Here is a 24,365-nt window from a genome sequence, read left to right as displayed (position 1 = left end):
AGTATCCCTGCACATCGCGTCTATCTTGCTGCCGTCTATATATATATATATATATATATACACATATATATATATAGATATATATATATATATTAAATTAATAATAAGTAAACATAAACCTATTCATATTTTTTGTTTCAAGTTGTTGCGTTTGTATTTATTTTTGTTCGGGTGGCTACGGCAAACAAAGCCGAAGAACAGCAAAGCGGTGATATATATAAAATATAATATAGATATAATATATATAATATAAATAATATATATATACAGATGCATATATTATACATATAATATATATATATTAATATATATATATGTATATATATAAACGTTAACACGGAGATATATGTGTACAAATATATATCTGTATATATTGAGTGGTATATAATGCTAGATATATATAAATAGATATATATATATATTATATTAAATATAAATATATGTTATATAAAATATATATAAATATGTATATTATATTCAATGTACAGAAGCAGCTATACCTTTTTACTGTTATATATAGGATTATATATAACTCAATAATATACATATATATATATATATATATATTTGTAAACATATGTCTCGGTGTAGAAGATTATATTTTTAGATATATATAATATATTTTAAGCGATTTATTATATATTGTGTAAATAGATATATTATATATAGGGGGAGGCAACCAGTGGTGAAGACATATTTCTATAGAGAAGAGGACGCATGCTATTGCTGCTGCAATTGCTGCTGCTGCTATTGCTGCTGCAATTGCTGCTATTGTTGTTGTTACTGCTGTGGCTGCTGCTATTGCTGCTGCTGTTGTTGCTGCTGCTGCTATTGCTGCTGTTGTTGCTGCTGTTGCAGCAAACTGTCGCTGTCTTGTAGCTTCTCGCTGATATTTGTGTGTAGTATTCTCCTCAGGTGTATTGCTTACAAATAATTGAGTTTATTAATTCTTTTTATTTAAAAATTAATCTAAAAATAAATAAATTAGTTATTTACTTTAGCCTTCTTCTGTCAGCTACCTCTCTCTCTCTCTAACCCTGGAACAGCAGCAGCGTTTGAGGCCGAGACGGGAGGTTGAAGTGTACATTGAGATGTGTATTGTTTAATTTATATTTCTTTTGAAATATTATTGATAAATTAACAAATAAAGACAAATAATTTAATTTATTTCTGCCTCTTATTCCTCTTTCTTACCCCTCTCTTCCGGTGTATGCATGCCGGCCAGCGAGTACTCTATTTCAAGTTATTTCTGACGGCTTTGTAAATTTTTTTTTGTTTTTTTTTGTTTTTTTAAAAATAAATATATCCAAATGGCTTCTGACTTCGATAAGGCGGTGGAGTTTGTACGAAAACCTGCGCAGGGGTCACAGACACCGTCTACTGAACAAAAGCTGCGTTTCTATGGGCTGTATAAACAAGCAACAGAAGGAGATAATAACGCTCCTCAGCCTTCTTTCTATCAACTTGAAGCTAAACAGAAGTGGAAGGCCTGGGAAGAGTGCAAAGGAATGGATAAAGAAACAGCAAAACAAAAATATGTTGAAGCACTCGATGCTGTCAACCCAAATTGGAGGCAACAACAAACCAACTAAACACGATCCCGATCCCAACCCCACACGATCCCGATCCCAACCCCACACGATCCCGATCCTGCTCCCGATCCCACACGATCCCGATCCCGAACACACCTGCAACTGCTCTGCTATGCTATGATGCTAATGCTGCATTTCCAGTGTAACCTGCAGGGGGGCCCCTCTCTTATCTCTGGGGGGCCCCCTGAATCGAAATGGATGAGGGGGGGCCCCCTTCTTTGTGAGAGCTGGGTGAAGTGTTTATACAGTGTATAGACACCGGGGCCCCCCAGAGGCACCACCAACTGTATCAGAGACGGTAGGCTGTGTTGTTTTGTTTCTCTCATAACAAACAAAAACCTTTCTTTTAAAAAGACATTTCTACATTGCTGCTCGAGGGGTTATTATATATTTACTGCCTTAGTCAGAGAAGGGGCCCTGGGGGCCCCCTATAGCGCAGTGAGAGATGTAGGGGGCCCCCCTCTTTACGTCTGTCTTTCTGCATGCAGAGACATACTTAGGTGGGCCCCTACTTAGGCTGCAGATAGATTCATGTCTAGGGTATAAGCAGACAGCATTGAGACACCTAGGGGGCCCCCTATTTACTGTATAGGCAGCCACGTTGGGGTCACCTTAGGGGGGGCCCCCGCCTCTTTAGAAAGTAAACAGTTATCTTGACGGGGGGGGCCCCCCTTCAGGAGAAGATATTAGTTGAGTTGGGTTATATAGAGGGGTTTATTTATAATATATGCCTCTGCTGCAAGCATGCTGAGGGAGATAAACTCTTCAGACAAAAGTAATAAAAAAAAAGAGACAAGTAAACTTAAAGTTAATCACGATATCTCTAGAGGCCCCTATAGGGGGCCCCTAAAGGGGCCCCGTGAGGGCCCCTGTGCGCTGCAGGGGTACAAGCACCCGTAAGCCTTGCAACCCTGTGCTGCTGCTGCTGCTTGATGCTGCTTCTGCTGCAGCTTTTGCTGCAGCATCTGGGCTGCTCTGCAGCAGCTGCAGAGCAGCAGCACCATGAGGAGGCTTATTCATAGGGGGCCCCCTTCCCAGTGAAAGAATATTGCCGCTAGCCAAGGGCCCCCCTGAGTACCCTGAGTACCCTCCTGGGGGCCCCCCAGGGGGGCCCCCCCTTGGGGGCCCCCATGAGTACCCTGCTGGAGGCCCCCCAAGGGCCCCCAGGCTGTTTGCTTGCATGCAAACGAACTGTCTATGGGTTGCAGGTGTAACAATAACCTCGCCTGAGCTAATGCTACCAGACCAGTTGCTGCTGGGGCTGCTGCTGGGGGAGTCTGCTGCAGCTGCTGTGGGGCTTGATGCTCCTGCTGCTGCTGCAGCTGCTGTGGGGCTTGTTGCTGCTGCTGCTCCCGGGCTCGTTGGTGCTCCTGTTGCATGCGTTAGTGAGGGCTGCTGCTGCTGCTTCATAAGAAGACCCAAGACCTTGTCGATGTCTTCGTTTATTAAGTTTTGCTGCTGCCGCTGCAACAGTAGCTGTTGTTGCTGCTGCAGCACCTGCTGCTGTTGCTGCAGCACTTGCTGCTGCCTCTCGAGCAGCTGCTGCTGCAGCTGCCTTGCCTCAGCGGGAGGAGCAGCAGCTTCTTGTTGCTGTCTCTCAGATACCTCTCTCTGGGGCCCCACACAGGAGAAGCCTTCTGTCTTCATCTGTCTCTCTTTTGTTGTCTCTCTTTTCTTAGGGGCCCCTATTGTGTGGCTTGAGACGCAGGTATTATTCACAGGTAGGCGTAGGGGGCCCCTAGGGGCCCTGCTGCTGTGTCTCCCCACCACCACCGTTCCTGCTGCTTCTGCTGCTCCTGCTCCTGCTGCTGCTCCCGCTGCTGCTGCTGCTGCTGCTGCTGCTGGGTACTGAGGGGCGCTCACTGGGCGAGGCAGACGCCTTTTGGGGCTTCCATCTGCTGATGCATGCGCCCCATAGCTTTCACGCTGCCCCTGTTGCTGCTGCTGCTGCTGCTGCTGCTGCTGTTGCTGCTGCTGATGCTGGGGCTGCTGCCACTGCTGTCGTTGCAGCTGCTCCTGGCGCTCCTGCTTTTGCTGCTGCTGTTGCGGTTGCTGCTGCACGCGAGGCTCTTGAGATTGTTGTTGCTGCTGCTGCTGCTGCTGCTGTTGCTGTTGCTGTTGCTGCTGCCACTTCGGTCTTGAGACCAACACTGTTCTGTCTTCATGAAAGTTACCCTGCTGTTGCTGTTGCTGCTGCTGCTGCAGCTGCTGCTGCTGCTGCTGCTGTTTCCTCCTGTGGCCCAAGAAGACTGTGGGCCCTGCAGCAGCACCAGCAGCAACAACAGCAGCAGCAGGTGTTGCGGCAGGAGGAATATCTTCAGCTTCCCATCGACTGTTGGTTTGCTGCTGCCCCCTGCCGCTGCTGCTGCTGCTGCTGCTGCTGCTGCTGCCTGGGGGGCTCTGTTGTTCCTCCCTGCTGTTCTGCTGCTGGGGTCTCCACTGAGTAAGCGCCTTCTTGTCTGTCTCCTCTGCAGCTTCCCAGCATATTTGCTGCAGCTGCTGTTGCTGCTGCAGCTGCTGCAGCTGCTGTTGCTGCTGCAGCTGCTGCAGCTGCTGTTGCTGCTGCTGCTGCTGTAGCTGCTGCTGCTGCTGCTGCAGTAGGAGGTGATTAGATAAGCGAGGAGACACTTCATTTGACTGCTGAGGAGACACCTGAGAAGCCACAGAGGAGACCCTTCGGCTTGCTGCTATCTGAACGGGCTCCATAGAGTCCTTCGCCCTCTGCTGCTGCTGCTGTTGCTGCTGCTGCTGTTGCTGCTGCTGTTGCTGTTGCTGCTGTCGCTCGTATACTTGGTGCTTTGTCGGTTCTTGTGCTTGCTGCAGCAGTTCCCGTTCTTCTGCTGTCTCTTGCTGCTGCAGGACCTGCTGCTGCTGCTGCAGGGCTTGCTGCTGCTGCAGCGATGCACTGCTCTGTTGTTGCTGCTGTTGCTCTTCTTGCTGCTGCTGCGGCTGCGGTTGCCGCTCTTGCTCTTTCTGCTGCTGCTCTTGCTGCTGCTGTTGACCCTGCTGCTGCTGCTCTTGCTGCTGTTGCTGCTGCTGTCCCATTGGGTTGTCTTGCTGCTGCACCTCGCACCATTCTGTACCTGGAGTCGAATGTTGCTGCTGCTGCTGTTGTTGCTGCTGCTGTTGCTGTTTCTGCTCTTGCTGCAGCAGCTGCTCCTGCTGCTTCTGCTGCTGCTGCTGCTGCTGCTGAGCAGGCTCTTGCTGCTTTAGTTGAAGGACTGAGCCGAGTTTAGTTACTGCTGCTGCTGTCTGCTCTCCTTTAGAAAACGTTGCTGCTGCTGCTGCAGCAGCTGCTGCTGCAGGCGGTGGAACAGCAGCATCACCAGCAAAAGGATCAGCAGCAGCAGCAGCAGCAGCAGCAGGCAGGGGTGTGCTGGAGTGTGCTGCTAGCAGCAAACTTTGTATTGCCTGCGCCCAGCGGCGTTGAGCAGTGCATCGCTCTGCTGCTGCTGCTGCTGTTGCTGCTGTTGCTGCTGCTGCTGCTGCAGATGGCAGCACGGGCTCGCTGCAGCTACCAGCCAGGGAGACATTCCAGCGAGAAGCAGCAGCAGCAGCAGCAGCAGCAACTGCAGCAGGAGTAACAGCAGGGGGAAAGCCAAGGCCGCATGCACAGGGCTGCAGATTCTGCTGCTGCTTTGCTGCTGCGTCGGGTGCCGGCGGTGCTGCTGCTGCCACCCCTGCTGCTTCCGCTGCAGCAGCTGCTGCTGCAGCTACAGCAGCAGCAGCTGCTGCCGCTTCTGGGTTTGCTGCTTCTGCGAAGTTGCTGCAGAAGTGAGGAGGTGCAGAGACACCCCGTTTTGCTGCTGGGGCAATAGGGCCTGCTGCTGCTGTAGTGTCCATAGCAGGCGCAGCAGCAGCAACAGCAGCTCCAGCTGCTGCTGCTGCAGCAGGGTTATCTGGTGTTTGACTGTGCATCAGCGGGTAGTGCTGCTGCTGCTGTTGCCGCTGATATTGCTGCTGCTGCTGCTGCTGTTGCTGCTGCTGCTGCTGCTGCACTGCTTTGAGTCTCATTTCTAGGAGCTCGTCGATCATGGCTTGTTTCTGCTGCGGTGTGATTGGGGTGTCTAGACAGCTGGCGTCATCATTTTGCTGCTGCTGCAGCGACCTGCTGCACAGCATTCCCGCTGCTGCTGAGATGCTGCTGCTGCCACTGGAGCAGGTGCTGCCTCCGCTGTCGCAGCTGCAGCATCCATTGCAGCAGCAGCAGTAGCTGCTGCAGTTGCTGCTCGTGTCGCTGATACCGGGGCAGTCCCCCAGCAGGTTTTGTTGCAGTTGCTGCTGTTGCTGCTGCTGCTGCTGCTGCTGCAAGGGCAGTCTTGTGCGTCTGCCTTCAGAATAGCTGCGCCTGTGCTGCTGTCGCTGCATGTGCTCCAACAGCAGCTGCTGCTGCTGCTTCTGCTGCTGCTGCAGGGGTCCTCTTGCAGTGTCTCTTGCTGTTGCCTGCCTCCAGCTGCCTGCGGCTCTCTGCTGCAGCAGATGCAGCAAACCCTGCTGCTGCTGCTGCGACAATTGCAGCGAACCTTTTGCTGCTGCGTCTGCTGTACCACAGAGAAGAATCCGCTGCCTTGGGGTGGAAGGCAGGGCCAGCACAAGCAGCTGCTGCTGCTCTTGCTGCTGCTGCTGTTGCTGCTGCAGCTGCTGCAGCTGCTGCTTCAAGCTGTGTTGCTGCTGCTGCAGTCGATAACTGGGGCTGCTAGAGACGGCGGTTCGAGGGTTACCACCCCACGGAGCTTTTTGCTGCTGCTTCTGCTGTTGCTGCTGTTGCTGCTGTTGCTGCTGTTGCTGCCTCCCACGCAGGAGGGTGTATGCGCCGCTAGAGGTCTTGCTGCAGCTGTTGCAGCTGCTGCAGCTGCTGCAGCAGCAGGCTGTGTCTCCTTGAGGGTGGCAGGCAGCACACTTTCGACTTGTGTGGGGGCCCTGGGTAGTGGATGCAGACACTGGCCTCGGTGCTGCTGCTGCTGCTGCTGCTGCTGCTGTTGTTGTTGCTGCTGCTCCTATTCGCTGTTGCATGCGCCTTCTTTCGGTGCTGTGGGGTGGCGAGGCTGGGGGGCTCAAACGGGAGGCAGCTGCAGCAGGGCTCTTCACTCGCAGCAAATCTAACGGATCATGCTGCTGCTGCTGCTGCTGCAGCTGCTGCTGCTGTCTTGTGTGTCTTGCTGCTGGAGAGGAAACAGCAATAGCTTCGGTTTGCTCCGGTCTGCAGTGCGGTGCCCTGGCGTTTTGTTGCAGCTGCTGCTGCTCGTGTTGCACCTGCTGCTGCTGCTCTTGTTGCTGCTGCTGCTGCTGTTCTTGTTGCTGCTGCTGCTGCTGTTCTTGTTGCTGCTGCTGCAGGGACTGCTGCTGAAGCAGGTGCTGCTCCAAGAGCACTTGCTGCTGCTGTTGTTGTTCGCGTAGAAGGGTGAGCTCTTGCTGCATGTGCTGCAGCTGCTGCTGCTGCAGCAGTTGCTGCTGTAGCTGCTGATTGAGCTGCTGCTGCTGACTCAGCTTCTCCTGTTCCTGTTCTTGCTCCACCTGCTGCTGCTGCTGCTGCTGCTGCTGCTGGGTGTTGTATCGGCTGAGCCTCTCCACACAGAGGTGCATGCGCTGTAAGAAGGGGGGCCTCTCCCGGGAGGTCTTCACCACCTCCCCTGCTGCTGCTGCTGCTGCTTCTGTTGCTGCTGCTTCTGCTGCTGCTGCTGCTGCTGCTGCTGCTGCCGCGCCTTCTGCTGCTGCAGCATTTGTTGCCGCTGCTGCTGCTGCTTCTGGTAGTCTAGAGGGGTGATAGTTGCTCTGATCTACGGTGGTAGACACCAACGACAAGCCAGCAGCAGCAGCAACAGGAGCAGCAACAGCAGCAGCAGCAGGAGCAGCAGCAGGAGCAGTAGCAGCAACAGCAGGGCTCAGACCAGGGAACAGCAAAGGCAAAGTGGGCCTACCCATAGAAGCTGCTGCTGCGTATTTTGCTGCTGATGGTGTTGTTGCTGCTCCTGATGTTGCTCTTGGTGCTGCTCCTGCTGCTGCTGCTGGGGGCTTTGTGGTGCTGCTGCTGCTGCTGCTGCTGCTGGCCCTTAGCCATGTCGGCGCACTTACAGCCGTGCGATATGCGCTGCTGAGTCTCTTGAGGCTTCGTTGGGTTGCTGCACCCCTTTGGAGTGCTGCTGCTGCTGCTGCTGTTGTTGCTTCTGTTCCTGCTGCTGCTGCTGCTGCTGCTCCTGCTCTTGCTGCTGCTGCTGCTGCTGCTTCGGGTTCCCCTCCTCTCTTCAAACTGCTAGCCGCCAGGAGCTGCGACTCTCCGCGTAGTTGGCTTTGGCCCAGTTGCTGCTGCTGCTGCTGCTGCTGCTGCTGTTGCTTCTGCTGCTGCTGCTGCAGTGCTTCCCTCCCTGCTGCCCTGCTTCCGCTTGCAGAGCGGTGGATGGGCCGGGTCCTTGTCTCTTTGAAGGAGTGCTGCACCCTTCTTGCTGCTGCACGCTGCTGCTGCTGTTGCTGGTGCTGCTGCTGCTGCTGAGTTTCAGGCAGCAGCAGCAGCGGCAGCCGCTGCTGCTGCTGCCACTCCATGGCTCGAAGAGCCCCTCCAGAGCTGCTGATTGTTTGCTGCAGCTTCGCGAGAAACTGCAGCAGGTCTCCTATCTCTCTGTCTTCACCAGCAGCAGTAGCAGCAGCAGCAGCAGCAGTAGCAGCACGGCAGCACTCAAGAGCAGCAGCAGCAGCAGCAGCAGGAGCCCGCAGCTCCTCCCATGGGGCCCCACACAGGCCCGCAGGTGTTCCTGCTGCTGCTGCAGTAAAGTAAGGGGGCCCCCGTACAGTTGCAGCAGCAGGAGCAGCAGCAGGGGCCCCCCATACAGGAGTTGCAGCAGCAGCAGCAGCAGCAGCAGGGGGCCCCCCTATGTCACCTGAGGGCCCCAAGGGCCTGTGGGGCCCCCAGGAGATTATTGACTGTGGGGCGGAGACAGCAGGAAGAGACAGCTCCATCTCCTGCACACACTTGCAAGCCAGAAGAACACCTGCTGCAGCAGCTGCTGCTGCTGTTGCTGCTGCTGCTGCTGCTGCTGGTGCTGGTGTTGCTGCTGCTGCTGTAATAGGCTGCTTCTGTTGGCTCTATAACGGGCTGCTGGTGCTCTTATGCTTTGCTATGCTGCTGCTTCTGCTGCTGATACTACTCGTATAATAGATTGTTATTGCTGCTGCTGCTCCTATAATGGTTTGCTGCTGCTGCTGCTGCTGCTCTATGGAAAGCTGCTGCTGCTGCTCCTATTTAGTGCTGTTGCCGCTACTACTCTAATAACATGTTGCTGCTGCTGCGCTTTTAATAACTTGCTGCTGCTTCTGCTGCTGCTGCTGCTGGTAGAAGCAGCAGCAGCAGCAGCATGCATTTAGATGTGCTGCTATCTTTGGGGCCTACACTCAGGAGCAAAGCAGCTCTGCTGCTGCTGCTGCAGCTGCTGCTGCAGCCTGACGAAGTGACGGGGGCCTCTCTCGCTGACGTGCATGTACACTGCAACAGGGAGGAAGCAACAGGGGCCCCTGCTGCAGCAGCAGCAGCAGCAGGGGCCCCTGTTGCTGCACCCATGGACAGCTCTAGCAGCACGGAAGCAACGGCTGCTGCTGCTGTTTCAATGGTTGTGTCTTTAACTGTAGGCTCGCCTATTGCTGCTGCTGTCGGTGCCGCTGCTGCTGCTGCTGCTGGCGCAGCTGAATGTCCTCCGGTGTGCTGGCAGCACTGCAACGGAGCTGCAGCAGCAAGCTGCAGCAACAGCAACAGCAGCAGCAACAGCAGCAGCAACAACAGCAGCAGAAACAAAGAGACACGAGTAGTATATTAGATGTGAAGGGAGAGACAAGAAGAAAGGAGACAAACAGACAAAAGGAGACAGACTGAGACAGACAGAGACAGCAACCATCTGATATATATATATATATATCTATATATTACATATGATTTATTATATATATATATATATATATTATATAGGATTTATTATATATATATATATTATATACGATTTATTATATATATGTATATATATGCATATATATATATATATACAGATGAACATGTATAAGTAAATATGCATATATATACAATATACATTTACATATATATATGTTTATATTATATTAATTCTGCTTACATCTATAAATATTATATATACACATATATATACACATACTTTATATATATAATATATATATATATATATATTATATTTATATAGGTGAGAGCAACAAGAAGGAGGAAGAGGTGTATGAAGGAGAGACAGTTAAAAAGAAGAGACATACACCGCAGCTTTGTTTGTTTTTCTGTCTCTTTTTGTTCTTCTTATAAAACGAAGACTGCAGCAAATGCTGCTGCAACTCTGCAGCACACAGCAGCAACAGCAGCACCACAGAAGCCACTGCTGCTGCTGCTGTCTCCTTCTGGGGCCCATGAAGAGACACCTGGGGCACCATACAAACTAAACACTTCGCTTACGCTGCTCTTCCTGCTGCTGCTGCTGCTGCTCTTGGTGCTGCTGCTGCTGCAGCTGCTGCTGGAGCTGCTGCTGCGGAATATCTGTTGGATTGGGGAAGCCGGAGCTTGGGGCTTGAATATGCTGTCTCTGGTGCTGCTGCTGCTGCTGCTGCTGCTGCTGCTGCTGCTGCTGCTGCTGGAGCTGCTGCGCTTCAGTGTCTGTCTCCTTTACCTCCCCCTGCGGTGGTTTAATTGCTTCTTTATGGAGGCGTCTCTTCTCTTTACTGTCTCTTGTTGGTGCTGGTGCTGTTTCTGTTGCTGCTGCAGCTGTTGCTGCTGCTGCTGCTGCAGCTGTTGCATGCGCTGCTGCTGTTGCTGCTGCTGCTGTAGAAGCAGCGTCTTGCAGAGGCGTGTGCAGCAGCTGTGTGTCTCCTTGATTATATACAAATGCATTTAGTTGTTTTCTTAGGGCCCACAGAGAAGCAGATTGCATGCGGTTTGCTGAGGTGTCTCTGCTGCTGCTATTAACAGCAGCAAAAGCACAGTCAGTCGCGAGGCTCTTAGGCGAGCGGCCCCAGGGAGAAGGCGAGGCCCTCCGCATCTGCTGCTGCTGCTGCTGTTGCTGCTGCTGCTGCTGAAAGTTGCTGCTGCGTACTCCATTCCCATCTCTCTTCTGGCGTGGGGCCCCCCTGCTGCTGCGCTGCTGCTGCTGCTGCTGCTGTTGCTGCTGCTGCTGCTGCTGCTGACGAGTTGATGGGGGCCCCACACTACTGTGCTGAGTAGACACCCCAGAGGGGCGCCCAGAGGAGTGCTGCTTCAATGCAGCAGATACTCCTAGTTGCTGCTGCAGCTGCTGCTGCTGCGGTTTCTGTTGCTGCTTTCTTGGGCCTGATGAAGCTACTGTTGCAAGGCCAGCAGCTGCTGCTTCTTTTGCTGCTGCAGCTGTTGCTGCTGCTTCTGCTGCAGCAGCACCTGCATCACCACCATCATAGGCGGAGCGATAGAAGCAGCTCTGCGGAAGGCGAGTAGCAGCCCTTTGTTCGTGCGGCACTTGCTGCAGCAGTAGTTGCCGCTGCTGCTGCTGCTGCTGCTGCTGCTCAAAGCTCTCTGGTAGACGAACGACGAGCTCGCAGGAGTTTGTCTCCTGTGGCTGCTTTGTATGTCTTTGTTTGTTCATAGCGGGCCTTCACTCACTACTACTACTCCTATTGCTGCTGCTCCTGCTGCTACTTCTGCTGCTGCTTCTGCTGCTGCTTCTGCTGCTGCTTCTGCTGCTGCTGCTGATGCTGCTGTTGCTGCTTTAGTTGCCTCTGCTTCTGCTTCTGTTGCTGCTGCTGCTGCACATCAAGGGGCTGTTGAGTGCAACCTTTATTAGAGTTGCTGCTGTACGCGTGTAGCTGCAGGAAAAACCCTACAAAGAAAGAGAGAGAGAGAGAGAGAGAGACAGAGAGAGACAGAGACAGAGACAGAGACAGAGACAGAGACAGAGACAGCGGCAGGCTCCTCTCCGATTGTCTCCAGGCCCGCCCTCTTAGCAGCAGATGGGGGTCTCTGTTCTCTGCAGCATTAGCAGCAAATGATAATAGTTATAATAATAAAAGCAAAGAGAAGTACAGCGCAGCAGATTGTGCTGCTCCAGCTTTGCTGTTTATGAAGGATTATGTGACCTGCTGCTGCTGCTGCTGCAGCAGCAGCAGCAGCAGCAGAAACAGCAGCAACAGCAGCAGCGGTAGACAGCTAGAAGCCTCCTGCTGCAAATGCTGCTGCTGCTGCTGCTACAAAGAGTATGTATAAGCGAGGCCTAGGGTTGTGCTGCTGCACTGAAGCTGCTGGTGTCTCCACTGTCTCTTTGTTAGGGGGCGAGGGTTTTGAGGTTTTGTTTGTTGTATTGTTGATATAAAACATTGATTAAAAACCCTAATAAATTTAATTAAACATTATTATTTAGTTTATTTCCCGAGATACAAAGACGGAAAAGATATACAAAAGGGACAGGCAACAGCAGTGACCTCGCCGGGTGTATAGACACCTCAGAGGGATAGCAGATATATTTAACTTTATCTTTTCTTTATTTTTAAAGCAGCATTAATATACAAATATATTTTAAATGAAGCTTCTATAACTTCCTCTCCTTCAGAGATATCTCTTAAAGGACCCCACGGTGGCTTTGAGGGCCCCCCTTAAAGACAACAACAACTAAATGAATTTCTATTTTCTGTTTAAAACAACTATTTGCATCTAATAAATAAATGCATTTATATTTATTATTTTATATTTATATTTTATTGCAGGTGTATACACTATGCTGCTGCTGCCTCGCAATGGCGGTGTATAGTCAGCTGCAGTAATAGATAAACTTCCTCGGGTGTTTTTATAATATCTCGCTGGCTTTAAGAAGAAGCAAAGAAGAATATAAGGAGACTCAGAGTCGATCAACTAGAGGAATGAGGCAGAGACCCCTTCTCTCCCTCTTCAACAGTCTCTTCGTTCATAGTTCTGGTGTTCGAAGCACTCCCGCCTGAATATTTTAAAGAGGGGGGCTCCCAAGCAACTAATGCATGCAACGGGTGCGTGCGTGCATGTATGCATGCATGCATGCATACATGCATCTATGAAGAGGAGAAACAGCATTAATTCAATACACCGTAAGCTGAATATACACCCGGAATTATAATGGCTATTGCATCCGGCGGCGTGATAAAAAGAAGGGTGGCAACGGCGCTGATGAGACAAACAACAGCACAAACACTGTCTATGCATGCATGCGTGCATGCATTCATGCATGTATATGCATCCAGGTACTTGCTTGCATGCAGTGCAGCCGCTTCATCCACCTACTACTACTTCACAAGGGCCGCCAGCAAAACAAGTTCTAAAGGAAACTGACAGGCACTGCAATTCCATAGATATATATAAATAAACAAAAGAACTAGATAACGGATGATAACATGAAGGTACCAGTTCTTGCGGTGTATGTACAGCTGATATGGAAGAGGGGCTCTGGAGGTGTTGGTTTGCTTCATAACGCGGTAGTCGAAATATGATTAGAATGCATGTTTATCTTGTTTTTTCTGCCTTTTTATCAGCCTTCTCAGCTGCTGGAGCTCCAATATCAATGCGGCGTTTCTCTTGATGCTGAATGCATTTGAATTTCACTTCCAATACACCTGAAAAATTTGCACATACACCTGAAAATCGATGCGCGATCCTCAAGGAAAGCTGGGGAAAGCTGGGATAATAATAATGGAAAATGATTAAAAATTAAAAATAATATCCGAAAAAGTATTTAAATTATCAAAAAAGATGAATTTATCGAAGGTTTCCCTCATCTACTCACCGGCGTTGAACTGCGCTGTCATGGTATCTTCAAGGGCATTGGAAGGAAGCTGAAATCTTCTGCAGTAATATCCTGTGGGTCTTTCATGAGCAATAAGACGAAGTTGAGAGCCAAATTTCTCCTTTAATTCACTCTTTGAACGGGGACCCCCTATAGACAGCACTCCATCGCCTACTTCAATACAGATATCATCTTTAGAAGCCCCAGGCAAATCCATAAGAAGCACAACCGTCTCTTCCTTTGGATCGAAGAACAAATCAATTGAGGGAGCAAAAGTTATCTTCGCCTTCAAATCATCAGGAGGAGGGATTTCTTGAACTTCATTCGCAGGAAGTGCTGGCTGAAGCTTCTTCGGGCCAGAGGGTATCATCTTAACAGCACAATAAACAACAGAAAAAACAAATAAGTAAGATAAGCATTTTGTTATTAATTCAATAAAGAATTTAAAGACTGCAAGTATACAACGACTTAAGTGTATTATTATTATTGAGGGGAGGACAACAGAAAAAAAGAATGTATAAGGAGGCGAAACAAAATCAAATACAATTTGAAAAGGAAAGGTAGTTTGATCTGCTGCCGATGCTGTTATTCTTGCTGTTACTGCTTCCCTTGTTGCAGCAGCAGCAGCAGAAAAAACAGCAGCAGCAGCAGTAACAGCAGCAACAGCACCAGCATCATAACAGTTAACAGTAACAGCAGCAGCAACAGCAGCAACAGCACCAGCATCAGTAACAGTAACAGCAACAGCAACAACAGCAACAGCAGCAGCAGCAACAGCAGCTGCAGCAGCAGCAGCAGTTGCTGCTGCTATCCTCCTCCTTACTTTGTCGATGACGAGCTGATCCGCGTCAGACTCCGTTGTGGGGCCGAAAGAGCAGCAGTCGCACATTGTGTTGAATTCTGAGGGCATGCATACAGCAGCAAAAAGAATAGGGGCTTTGCCTTTAGGTTTAAGAGAGCGGGTGAAGCATCAAGACCGCAGCAACAGGTAGTGCAGCTCTTAACAGCCCCCAGAAAACTCTGCAGGAATTATTCTCCTTCTCTCTGTCCGTACAGCTCAAAGAAGCAGCAGATAGATCTACTCAAGGAGCAGCAGCAGCATCGACTCGCCAGCTGCTGCTGCTGCTGCTGCCCCCCTGATCCCTGCAATACTCTCAGCTTCTTGAATGCCTTTAAAGGTTATTTTCATATTAATTAATGTAGAAAACAAACCCAATAAAGATAAAGCTGCTGCTGTCCTTCTTAGAAACAAAATCAGCTTACCTATAGAGCTACTCAAACCCAGCGGTACAGATAATGTAGACCCTCGTATATCTGTACGGAGATCTGGAGGAAACAAGGAAATAAAAGGAAGAAAGAGTGTTTAAAATGATAAAATAAGAAGTAATATATACGAAAATATGTACAAACCCAAAGGAATAATTATATCAATATAGCTGCATATACACCGCAGCGCCTCAGGCGCGGTGGCAGCGCTGCTGCGGCTCCCCCAGCAGATTAGCTATGCTGCGTTTGTAGGTTTGTTTATTAAGGAATTTTGAGTTAATTTTCTTTGAATTAATTATATTTTAATTCAATTTAACTTATTTATTTAACCTTTATTCTTATTTTACCCATGCATACACCGCGCAGCTCCCTCAGCTGCATATCGACGTAGCTGTTGCTGGGAGACCATCGGACACTGCCTAATAACTGCAATTAATTAAACATTATAACTGTATTTTTTTCTTTTCTTCTCCTTTTAATTGTTTAAATAAAGACAGTCAACCCTTTTAAAGCTGCAGTTTCACCCAAAAAATACCTTAAACACCACTACCCTTACCTGCCTATACACTGCGTAAACATCGGTGTTCAGATCCTGTGGGAGACCTGCAGCTAGCTTCTACGATAGCTACAGCTAGCTACAGCTAGCTATAGCTAGCTGTAGGGATCCTTGGGGCTAGCTGCAGCTAGCCACGTCTAGCGCCTGTCTCGCTGCTAGCTGTGTAGGAGAGAGACTAAATACCCCTGCAGTTAGCTGGTCTTCTACTGAAGAAGCAGCAGAAGAAACAACTGTAGGGTTTGTCTTTAATTTATTTCTTTGTTTAGGGGGGCCTCTCTTTATATTACTGCGTCTTGTTTGGTACTAACTGGGGGTTTTATTTATTAAGGACGAGAAATGAAAAAGACAAAGAGAGAAAAAGAATATTAAAAGGTTTTGAAGAAAGTAAAGAAAAAAAAATAAATATTTTTTTAGTGGCTGTTGCTCGCCCCTTGGGGTGTCTGTGCAGGTTGGGGGGCGCCGGAAAGAAGAGGATTAAAAGAAGTAGAGTAATGATAAATAAATTAATAATATATTTTTTTTGAGTATGCATAACTACAGTAATAATACAATATAAATAAAAGAAAAAGAAGACAGCTACTATGCAGTCTCAGCCTATAAAGAGGAGCAGCAAAAGCCCCTCGAAGACATACAAACCAAAGGCAGCAGCACAGCAGCAAACAAATCCCCCTCAGCTGTCTATACACCCCAAAAGGCATACAATAAAGACAAAACAAACGAAAAGGAGCTACCAAACGCATGCATGAAACGAGGAGACCCCACAAAAGAAGCCCCAGCAGCCCTGCTGCTGTCCCTGTTGCTGCTGCTGTTGCCGCTGCTGCTGTTGCTGCAGCAGCAGCAGCAGCAAAAAAGAGACAAGACAAATAAAGGAGCTTCTGCTGCACGGCTGCAGCGCTTGAAAGACAAAGCCTCGGGTGCAAAGGAAAGAAACAAAAGCCTGAGGTGCCTATACACCCCAAACAGTAGCAAACCCTTAAACGCAATATCTCTCTCTTCTCCAGAAGCAGCAAAAGAAAAAAAAAACAGACTGTCTCCTCTGCTGTCTCCTTCTTTCTTGAACTCTAATTGAAAATAAAGAGAGAGAGAGACAGAGAGAGAGAGAGAGAGACAGAGACAGATAAAGAGACAGAGACAGATAAAGAGAGACAGACAATCAGCAATCAATTTCCTGTCTCCTTCTCACTCTCCCACTCCCTGCAGCTGCTGCGCATACACCTCAAGGAGGTAGCTAGCTGTACATACACCTGAAGAAGGTAGAGCTAGCTAGCTAGCTAGCTAGCTAGCTGTACATACACCTCAAGGTAGCTAGCTAGCTGCGGATACACCTCAAGGAAGGTAGCCTCAGCTGCTGCGTATACACCTCAAGGTCTGGAGCTGCGTATACACCCGAATACGTAGATGCTTGCAGGGTTGTCTCCTAATTAGTTTAAATTTATTTATGCTTCAAGGCCTCTGCTAAAGTGCCCCTTTATGTCGCTCTCCATTAGTTGCTGCTGCAGACGTCGGCTTGCTGCCTCCACCAAAGAAGGAGACAGCTGCAACTCCCATGCCTGCAGCAGCAGCAGCAGCAGCAGCAGCAGCAGCAGCAGCAGCAGAAATATGCAGTAGCAGCAGAAATATGCAGTAGCAGCAACAAAGACACAGCAAGGAAATTGACGCAGCAACATGATAGAAAATAGAGACAGATATAAAAAGCAAAGAGAGAAGCAAACAGAAACAGAGAGAGACAGATATATATATATATATACATATAAGCAAAGATATAAACAAATAAAAATAAAAACAGAGAAAAAATAAATAAAAACAGAGACAGCAAATAACAGACAGACAACAAGAGGAGACACTCAACTTAAAAAGGAGACAAAAAAACAAACAAAACATCAAAAATAAAAAGACAAACAATAAACATAAATATAAATATAAATATAAACATAAACATAAATATAAATATAAATATAAATATAAATATAAATATAAATATATAAATATAAATATAAATATATAAATATACATATATAAATATATAAACCTACCTGACTTCGTTTCTGCGAGCAAAATAACAAAGAAGAAGAGACACCAAGGCTTCCTCTCCTAATACCACAGCCTAAGCTATGTCTACCTCTTCTATTCATACGGGGGCCCCCCAGGGGGCCCCCCAGGGGGCCCCCCACAGTACCCAGGGGGCCCCCCCCAGTACCCAGGGGCCCCCCCCCAGTACCCAGGGGGCCCCCCATAGTACCCAGGGGGCCCCCCCCGGTACCCAGGGGGCCCCTCCCTAGGGGGCCCCCTATAGATGAAGAGACAGCTAAAGAAGGAGACACAGGTGCTATAATACCCATCTGCTGAAAGGACTCTGCTGCATACAGCCAGCAACTTAAACTTATTTTATCATTTAAGAGGTAGCCGTGAGGCAGCTCTTGAGATAATACTTTGTATTCTTCCTATAAAGAAAAGCATAAAAATAGATATATATATATATATATATATAAATATATAAATAAATATATATATATATATGTATATGTATATATATATATGTATATGTATGTATATGTGTATTAATGTGTATATCAATAAGGAGACATATAAATATAATATATATTAATATATATATATATATACATAAGTAAAGAGACAGAAGAAGAAAGCAAAATATATAAATAAACAAACTAAAAGATAAATAAAGAGACAGACAAGAAAGATAAAGAGAGAGTGAGAGACACAAAAAAACAAACAGGGGCATAAAACAATAAATAAAACAACAAATAATTAAACAATAAATAATTAAACAATAAATAATTAAAAATAAATAAAAGAAATATATATAAATATATATATATATATATATTATGTGTTATATATTTAATATATTTTTCTTGTCTCTCTTTATATCTTTGTTTAATGTGTTGTATATATATAATTGATGCGTTATTATATATATATAAATTAATGTGTTATATATATATATATAAATATATATTAATCTGTTATTTTATATATATTTCTTGTCTCTCTTTACGTCTGAGTTTAAACTTAATATATTTTTCTGTCTTTGTTTAGTGTGTACACACCTCCACTTCGTCCAGCGATATTTTAACTCTTTCTTCGTCTCTTTGTCTACTGGGTATTATATTTTCTTGCTGCGAAGCCCTCCTCTCTCCAGCGCTGCTGCTGCACCTCTTTGCTGCTGCTGCAGCAGCAGCAGCAGCACCAGCACCAGCAGCAGCAGCAACAGCAGCAGACGAAGAAGCAGCAGAAGACCCTCTATTGTAGAATTTCTTTTGCGCAGATCTACAAGCAGCTAACAAATAAACTCTCTGCATTAAAGGCAGCCCCTGTATAAGACATAACATTTGCTGCTGCTGCTGCCCGTACACCGCAGCGGCTTTCGCATTCATTACCCCGACTCCGATTACATCGCATGCTCTCTGACTTAAACTAGGGGCCCCCCCTCCAATAGAGGCCCCTAAAGGGGCCCCCAATGGGGCCCCCCCGACAACGGATGTTGGGGCCCCTGTGGGGCCCCCTACACTCATACCGCAAACTGTACCCTCATCATCACCAATGCTGCATGCAGATCGCCGAAATCCACTTCCTAATATACCCCCAGGGGGGCCCCCAGGGGCCCCCGAGGGGCCCCCTGGGGCCCCCAGGGTACCAGGGGCCCCTGGGGGGCCCCCTGGGGCCCCCAAGCTGCATGGGGCCCCTGGGGGGCCACCCGGGGCCCCTAAGGTAACGGGGGCCCCAGGGGCCCCTAAGGGGCCCCCATCAGTAATGCGGCGTCTGGTGGTGAGGGTACGGGGGCCCCTTAGATTAGCTAAACCCTTACGAATTGATTGAGTAGATGAAACACAACTGCTGCTGCTTTTACTGTCTCTTCTGCTGCGGATAGCAGCATCAGAGTGCGGTAGCTGCTGCAGCAGCAAACCTGCTGCAAGAGAATCCATGCTGCAACAAGGAACAAGCTGCTGCTCCTCAGTCAAAGCGGAAGAAGATACTTGAGGGGATCTTGCTGCTGCTGCTGCTGCTGCTGCGGCTGCTGCTGCTGCTGCTGCTGCTGCTGACGGAGGGGAGGGGCACACAGAAGCAGGAGATACCTCGCTGCCTGCTGCAGCGGCATCTGGGCCTTTGCCGCAAGTGCTGCTGCTGCTGATGCTGTCGCTGCTGCTGTTGCTGCTGCTGTCGCTGCTGCTGCTGTTGTTGCTGCTGCTGCTGCTGCTGGTGTTGGTTTGCTGCGTGTCTTCGCCTGCCTTTGCGCGTAGGCGCCGCAGCTGCTCCTTTGCTGCAGCAGCCGGGGTGAGGGCAGCAGCAGCAACAGCAGCAGTAGCAGCAGCAGCAGCAGCAGCAGCAGGAGAAGGCGCTGTGCTGCACAGGCTCTGAGGCGTTCGAGCATTGCCCTCCAACTCTGCTGCTGCGCAGCCAGGGGTCCCTGGAGTGCTGCTAGAAGGATTATCTTCTGTACACAGCAGCAGCAGCAGCAGCAGCAGTAGCAGCAGTAGAAGCAGCAGCAGCAGCAGTAGAAGCAGCAGCAGCAGCAACTACTTTCATCTCCATTGGTGCAATCAAGAGACCCAAACACCCCTAAACCCTAAACCCTAAAACCCTAAAACCCTAAAACCCTAAAACCCTAAACCCTAAACCCTAAACCCTAAACCCTCGACTGACCTGCGTTTTCATTGACGCTGCGGGAGAGAGAAAGAAGTGTAGGAGGTGCTTCAGGGTTATATAACTCAGACTCAAGTGCATACAGCAGCGGGGGTTTTCTTCTAACAGCTGCAGAGACAGACGAAAAACCCTCGCTGCAGCGAGCAGCTTTTATTAAAGGTGATACACCGCAACTCCAGTCAGAAGCAGCAGCAGAAGCTGCAGCAGAAGCAGCAGCAGAAGCAGCAGCAGAAGAAGCAGAAAAAGCAGAAACAGGGCTACAAGAACCACCCTCATCCTGCTGCTGCTGCTGTTGCTGTTGTTGTTGCTGCTGTTGTGGTGTTTGGGGGCTGCTGCTGTCTGCTGCTGCTGCTGCAGCAGCAGCAGCAACATCGAGAGGCTGCCGCCGTTTGCTGCGAAGCAGAGAAGACTCGCATCTGGCGGCAGCAGCTGCTGCTGTTGCTGCTGCTGCTGCTGCTGTTGCTGCTGCTGCTGTTGCTGCTCTTCTTGTCTCTGCTGCTGCTGCAGCTGCTGCAGCTGCTGCAGCATCTGCAGCAGCAGCCTCTGTCTGCAATTCAGATAATTTCTCCTCTATTGCCCGACTGAAGCAGCACAACAACAAATTAATTAATTATTTATTTTATTTATATATATTATAATATAATATATATAAATTATTTATAAACATATACATCAAGCATGCAGCATCAGCAGCAGCTACGATGGCGCATGCAAAGAGCCTGCCTCTCCCGCTTCTGCTGCTGCTTCTGCTTCTGCTGCTGCTGCTGCTGCTGCTGCTGCTGCTGCTGCTGCTGCTGCTGCAGGCTCACCATAGTCCGCTGAGCGCCATTCGTATGTCCCCATTTGCATTTGCTGCTCTTCTTGCAAACAGCAGCAGCGCAGCAGGAGAGAATAGCTGAGGTAGCTGCTGCTGCGCTTCTGGTGCTGCTTCTGGTGCTGCTTCTGATGCTGCTGCTGCTGCTGCTGCTGCGCGAAGGCCCTGCTGTCTCCTCAGCATAAACTGCTGCTGAGCCTGATGTAGTTTAATATTAATTATGCGCAAAATGTCCTTCTCAGAATACGGGGAGAAAACTAAAGAAGTTATGTTCAATCCAGAGAGGTGCGAAGACAGCTCAGTGCTGTTGCTGATTGCTGCATGCACAAATAAACTGCAGCAAAAGGTTTACCTTACAGCAGCAGCAGCAGCAGCAGCAAAGCAGCAGCAAGCAAAGCAGCAGCAGCAGCAGCAGCAAAGAAAGCAGCAGCAGCAGCAGCAAAGAAAGCAGCAGAAGCAACAGCAATCAAAGACACAGCAGCAACAACGGCAAAATAAAAAACGCAAACAGAACAGCAACAGCAACAAAAGCAGCAGCAACAGCAGCAGCAGCAACAGCAGCAGCAGCAACAGCAGCAACAGCAGCAACATCAGCAAATGCTGCATTACCACAGCTTGGGGCTTCTACTGGAGAGCCGCGTAAATCGCTCTGCTGCTCCGACGACGCCGTTTAACTGCAGCCGCTCCCACAAGTCCCTGAAACCACAAACCCTAAACCCTAAACCCTAAACCCTAAACCCTAAACAACAAACCCTAAACCGTAGACCCTAAGCAATAAACCCTAAACAATAGACCCTAAACCCTAAACAATAGACCCTAAACAATAAACAATATACAATAAACCGCCAGCAGTAAACCCTAAACCCTACACAGCAAACAACAAAACAATAGACCCTAAACCACAAACCCTAAACCCTAAACCCTAAACCCTAAACAACAAACCCTAAACAACAAACCCTAAACCCTAAACAATAGACCCTAAACAATAAACAATAAACAATAGACCCTAAACCCTAAACCCTAAATAATAAACAGTAAACAATAAAAAATAAACCGTCAGCAGTAAACCCTAAACCCTACGCAACAAACAACAAAACAATAGACTCTAAACCACAAACCCTAAACCCTAAACCCTAAACCCTAAACAATAAGCAATAAACCCGAAACTACAAACCCTAAATAAGAAACACCAAACAATAAATCGTCAAAAATAAACCCTAAACCCTAAACAATAAGCAACAAAACAATAAACAACAAACCCTAAACCCTAAACCCTAAACCCTAAACCCTAAACCCTGGACTTGCTTATGGAGGGCCTGTCGGTTTGCGGATTTAGCTAAAATGCGCGAGAGAAGCTCCGAGAGAATCTGCACATCTTTTTCGCGATGAGAACAAGAGACAGAGACAACCTGCACATACACCCGAGAAGAGAGAGATAAACTGTTTTAAGATTAATATTATCGCAATATTATATTTGCTGCTTTGTCTCTCTATCTATCTATCTATCTATCTCTATTTCTTGCTCTCTGTCTCTCTCTCTCTGCATATATATATATATATATATTATATGTATATTTATTATATGTATATTTATATAGACATTTATACTTATACAGATGATAAATATATATATATATATATTATGTATATATTACATGTATATTTATACAGATGATATATATATATATATTTATTTATATATATATTAATGCATATTTCTATATATATGCATTTATAAATACATACATACAAATACATACATAAAATATATATATATATATACGCCTATATATTTCTCTATCTACATATAAACAAATAAATAAATATATATATATACATATATATATATACATTTATATACATTTATAAATATATATATATATATTATAATTACCTGCGAATTGCATGCATGCACATGCTGTGGATTTGCTGCTGCAGCAGCGAGTGCATGCAGCGCGAAGGTCGTCTTCCCCACGCCGCTTGCGCCTGATAAATATATTAAACCTCCTCTTCTTTCTTCTATACGTCTGCATGCATGCATTTATATTTATATTTATATTTATATTTATATTTATATTTATGTTTATAGTTGTGTTCTTAAATAAAAGACAAAAATGAGATATAAAAGACATAAAAGAGAGACAACCAAACAAACAAAAATAAAAATAATAATAAAAATAAATAATAATAATAATAATAATAATAAAAATAAAGACAAAGACAAAGAAGACAAAGGCAGAATAAAAAACAAACACAAAAAATAAGAGAGACAAGACAAAAGGAGACAGCAGCAAAAATAAAAATAATTAAAAGCAAAGACAAAAGGGGACAAAAGGAGACAGCAGCAAAAATAAAAACAAATAGAAACAAAGATGAAGAAGACAAAAGGAGGCAGCAGCAAAAATAAAAATAAATAAAAGCAAAGACAAAAGGAGACAGCAGAGCTTACTTATTAATAAACGAGGAGACAGCAGCTTCATATTCTTCTCTGCACCCAACATAATTACAAGAGGAGGGGCGTAGACACTGCAGCGCTGTCTCGTACAGTTCCTGTCTCTCTTTTATACCCCAGACAATGCTGCTGCTGCTGCTGCTGCTGCTGTTGCTGCTGCTGTTGCCGCTGCTGCTGGTGTGCGTTGTAGGGCGCCTTGGGCTGAGGCTGTCCGCCGTCGCAGTTGCTGCTGCTGTTGTTGTTTTTGCTGTTGCTGTTGCTGCTGCTGCTGCTGCTGCTGCCCCTTGCCTTCGCGTAACGGGAGAAGAGGCTGAGGTGGAGACACAAGAGGAGCAGCCCGAGGCAGCAGCAGCAGCAGCAGCAGCACCTGCTCCTGCTGTTGCTGCTGCTGCACCTGTAGAGTGAGACACGCGAGCTCTAGGCTGGCGACGACAAGACACAGGGGTCTTGCATCTGCTGCTGCTGCTGCTGTTGCTGCTGCTTTTGCTGTGTTTAGTGGGCGTTGCAGCGCTGCTTTCTCTGGAAGCCAAGGGAGAAGCAGCAGCAGCAGCAGCAGCAGCAGCAGAAGGGCCCTGCCTGCTGCATCCTCGAGCTGCTGCAGTAGAGGGACAGGTGCGGAGAGACAAACGAGTCAAGCGGCGCTCTATAGGAGTAAGCTGCGGGCTTAAGACTCGCTGCTGCTGCTGCTGCTGCTGCTGCTGCTGCTCATCTTGCTGCTGCTGCTGCTGCTGCTGCTTGCGCGTCCGCGCGCGGAACACTGAAGCACCGGGCGTTTTCTCCGCTGCTGCTGCTGCTGCTGCTGCTGCTGCAGCTGCTGCAGCAACGCTTGCCCCCACACGAGGCATCCCGCTGCCTCCGGCTGCCTCCGGGGTTGTCGTTTGCTGCAGAGGGCTTGAAGTGTATACGCAGCTAGATGTGTATATATAAAGCCAAAGGGGTGTATAATGTGGGGCCTGCGGTGTATAGGCAGTGTGCTGAGGTGTATGTGCAGTAGCTTGAGGTGTATTGAGAGAAAGAAAGGGGGCTAAAGACTTGTGCTGCTGCTGCTGCTGCTGTTGCTGCTGCTGCTGCTGCTCTTGCTGCTGCTGCTGCTGCTGCTGGGGTTAGGGGGGCCCCTGTGCTGCTGCAGAGCGAAATAACTGTTGAGTGTGTGGGCAGAGGAGGCGAGCAGATAAGTTGCTGCTGCTACTGCTGTTGGTGTTGCTGGCGTTGCAGCTGTTGCTGTTGCTGCTGTTGCTGTTGCTGCTGTTGC

At 48.0% G+C, this 24,365-nt stretch overlaps 4 protein-coding genes across 4 annotated transcripts; all 4 read right to left on the bottom strand.

The window, feature by feature from the left end:
• Positions 1-2,438: 2,438 nt before the first annotated feature.
• EAH_00035320 (hypothetical protein, conserved) lies at positions 2,439-8,543 on the bottom strand (the record flags this gene model as incomplete). Its single annotated transcript, XM_013395747.1, has 1 exon — positions 2,439-8,543. The coding sequence occupies one exon, from the start codon at positions 8,541-8,543 to the stop codon at positions 2,439-2,441; it is 6,105 nt and encodes a 2,034-aa protein (XP_013251201.1).
• A 1,484-nt stretch (positions 8,544-10,027) lies between these two features.
• Positions 10,028-11,200, bottom strand: EAH_00035310 (hypothetical protein, conserved; the record flags this gene model as incomplete). Its single annotated transcript, XM_013395746.1, has 1 exon — positions 10,028-11,200. The coding sequence occupies one exon, from the start codon at positions 11,198-11,200 to the stop codon at positions 10,028-10,030; it is 1,173 nt and encodes a 390-aa protein (XP_013251200.1).
• A 1,880-nt stretch (positions 11,201-13,080) lies between these two features.
• On the bottom strand, positions 13,081-14,249 carry EAH_00035300 (small heat shock protein 20, putative; the record flags this gene model as incomplete). Its single annotated transcript, XM_013395745.1, has 3 exons — positions 13,081-13,190; positions 13,361-13,730; positions 14,184-14,249. The coding sequence occupies 3 exons, from the start codon at positions 14,247-14,249 to the stop codon at positions 13,081-13,083; spliced, it is 546 nt and encodes a 181-aa protein (XP_013251199.1).
• A 2,369-nt stretch (positions 14,250-16,618) lies between these two features.
• On the bottom strand, positions 16,619-23,958 carry EAH_00035290 (hypothetical protein, conserved; the record flags this gene model as incomplete). Its single annotated transcript, XM_013395744.1, has 7 exons — positions 16,619-16,732; positions 17,216-17,623; positions 18,584-19,638; positions 19,848-20,428; positions 21,271-21,357; positions 21,742-21,766; positions 23,229-23,958. 7 exons carry the CDS (start codon positions 23,956-23,958, stop codon positions 16,619-16,621), a joined length of 3,000 nt encoding a protein of 999 aa, XP_013251198.1.
• Between the last annotated feature and the right edge of the window lie 407 nt (positions 23,959-24,365).

This window comes from Eimeria acervulina, genomic scaffold, assembly GCF_000499425.1.
Source record: "Eimeria acervulina Houghton genomic scaffold, Eah_scaff370, whole genome shotgun sequence".
Taxonomy (NCBI): Eukaryota; Apicomplexa; class Conoidasida; order Eucoccidiorida; family Eimeriidae; genus Eimeria; species Eimeria acervulina.
This window is presented reverse-complemented; position numbering and strand designations above follow the sequence as displayed.